The 2,909-nt window shown below is 41.9% G+C and overlaps 1 protein-coding gene across 1 annotated transcript; it reads left to right on the plus strand.

Annotated features, from left to right (window-relative positions):
* The first annotated feature begins 876 nt into the window (after positions 1-876).
* LOC105570571 lies at positions 877-2,314 on the plus strand. The gene has a single exon (XM_012027885.1). It carries the CDS (start codon positions 918-920, stop codon positions 2,304-2,306), a length of 1,389 nt encoding a protein of 462 aa, XP_011883275.1. The 5' UTR covers positions 877-917; the 3' UTR covers positions 2,307-2,314.
* Positions 2,315-2,909: the final 595 nt, after the last annotated feature.

Raw genomic sequence — 2,909 nt, forward strand, 5'->3', positions numbered from 1 at the left:
TTCTGCGATTGGTATGTATAATTTTTACATAATAGGTTATGAATAATATAAAAAAATATATTTCCAGATGCTTGCATTACTTTAGTTCGAGTCAAAGGTTGGAAGCTCATATTGTGGACTGTGGAGAGATGAACGACTGCGCGATCAGATTACCGAGTGAGGACGACAAGTGGCTGACCTTCAAAAATTACAACTGTAAGGAACGTGCACCGTTTGTCGTATACGCCGACTTGGAGTGCACTCTGGAAAAGATTGACAAGGATTCGATAACGTCTTCATATGCGTATCAGCATCATGAGGTATTCAGCGTTGGATATTACGTGCATTGCTCGTACGATGATTCATTGTCCACATACAAATCTCGTCGCGATAAAGATTGCATCACGTGGTTCGTCGAGCAACTCAAAGTGTTATCACAACATGTAAAAGAAAAGTTGTCCAATAATGTCCCAATGGAAAATTTATCGAAGGAACAGTGGAGGGCATACCGTAGCGCGACGCATTGCCACATATGTCAAAAACCGTTCGCACTGGGTGACGATAGAGTACGCGATCACTGTCATTTGACCGGAAGATATAGAGGTCCCGCGCATTCGAACTGTAATTTAAGTTATAAAAATTTATATTGTATTCCTGTGGTCTTTCACAATTTATCCGGTTACGATTCGCATTTCATTATCAAAGAAATAGCTACGGCGTACGAAGGACATGTAGAATTGCTTCCAATTACGAAGGAAAAAAACATTTCCTTCACCAAACATGTCACAGGCATCGCTGAAAAATCAGGTTGGCGAAATCGTATGAAATTGCGATTCATCGATTCATACAAATTTTTAACTACCAGTTTCGACAAACTAGCATCTCTTCTCAGCATGGATAATTTGAAAATTACACGTTCAAATTTTTCAAAGTTATCGATGGACGATTTCAATCTATTGACGCGAAAGGGTGTCTTTCCGTACGAGTACGTTGATTGCGTCGAAAAGTTGGAGGACGCGTGTTTACCACCGCGCGAATCATTTTACAGTTCCTTGACCGGTGACACAGTATCCGAGAATGAGTACGCGCACGCTGCGAACGTCTGGCGGCGGTTTGCCATTCAATCCTTGGGCGAGTACAGCGACCTGTATTTGAAAACGGATGTCATGTTGTTGGCGGACATTTTTGAAAATTTCCGAGACAAATGTATCGAGAGTTATGGTCTCGATCCCGCGCATTATTACACATTACCAGGATTCACGTGGGACGCCATGCTTAAACATACGCGTATAAACTTCGAACTCCTCACGGACATTGATATGGTCATGTTTATCGAGCGTGGTATACGCGGCGGCCTGAGCCAATGCTCCGGTAGAAATGCACAGGCTAACAACAAGTATATGCACTCGCATGATCCGTCGAAAGCTTCCTCATACTTGATGTACTTCGATGTAAATAATCTATATGGATGGGCAATGTGTCAACCACTGCCATACGCTGAATTTCGCTGGGTTGACGATGTTGCAGATTTTGACTTTAGCGCGATCGCCTCGGACTCGCCCACGGGTTACATTCTCGAGGTCGATCTCGAGTACCCGCAAAGTATACACGACGAGCACACTGACCTACCGTTCTGTCCGACGCGTGATAAGCCGCCCGGCATGCGGCAGGCAAAACTTCTGGCGACTCTATATTGCAAGAAGCGTTACGTCATTCACTATCGAAACCTACAGCAATGCACGCGTCAGGGTCTTCGCGTCACAAATATACATCGCGTACTACAATTCGCACAATCCGCGTGGCTCCGCGATTATATTGAACTAAATACGCAATTTAGAACGCTCGCCAAGAACGATTTTGAGAAAAATTTGTATAAATTGATGAACAACGCAGTATTCGGTAAAACTATGAAAAATGTACGAAATCGCGTCGATGTAAAATTAATAACTAAATGGGAAGGACGACGCGGCGCGGAGGCAATGATCGCAAAACCAAATTTCCATAGCCGAAGCATCTTTTCGGAAAATCTGATAGCCGTTGAATTGCGCAAACTCGAGGTGAAATTCAACAAGCCGATCTACGTAGGTATGTGCATTCTCGACATATCTAAAATCTGTTTGTATGAATTTCATCACGAGTACATGTTACCTTTATATAGCAACAGATGTAAAATTATGTACACCGACACGGATAGCCTTATATACCACATCCAGTGCGAGGACGTGTACGAGACGATGAAACGTGATTTCATAGATTTGACACGAGCGATTATCCGACAGATAACGCGTACGATATTCCACTTGTTAATAAAAAAGTGCCAGGTTTAATGAAAGATGAAAATAATGGTGAGATAATGACAGAATTCGTAGGACTCAGAGCGAAGATGTACGCGTTGAGGGTAGACGGTAAGAAAGATACAAAGAAGGCTAAAGGCGTAAAGAGTAACGTGGTAGCGCGAACGATAACGTTCGACGATTACACGCGGTGTCTCAACGATGAGATAGAAATGACCCGCCAACAGACTTGTATAAGATCGAAGCTGCATGAGGTGTACACTGTAGCCGAAACGAAAATCGCTCTGAGTCCGTACGATGACAAGCGATACGTTGTGCCTGATACCACAGAAACGTTGCCATGGGGACATTACAAAATACCGTTGTAAATATTTTATAAATTCATTTTTATAAATTCATTTTATTTGTAATCAGCATAGATATATTTTATCAACATAGATTATAATAAATTTGTAATCAGCATAGATATTACAATAAATGTATGTTTACAAAACATTATCCGTGCATATCCACGAATTATGTGATTTATTGAGTCCCAACCATTTCATGTAAACCTCATTTCCTCTTTTCCGTAACACTTTCTCAACGAGGTACACAACGGGATTAGCTACACGCTACAACTCGTGTTCATAGAAT

The sequence above is a fragment of the Vollenhovia emeryi genome, unplaced genomic scaffold, assembly GCF_000949405.1.
Source record: "Vollenhovia emeryi isolate VEMERY1.0 unplaced genomic scaffold, V.emery_V1.0 DF942007.1, whole genome shotgun sequence".
Classification (NCBI taxonomy): domain Eukaryota; kingdom Metazoa; phylum Arthropoda; class Insecta; order Hymenoptera; family Formicidae; genus Vollenhovia; species Vollenhovia emeryi.

Coding starts and splice junctions, on each gene's coding strand:
- LOC105570571 (XM_012027885.1), top strand. CDS start 918: ATGGACGATTTCAATCTATTGACGCGAAAGGGTGTCTTTCCGTACGAG.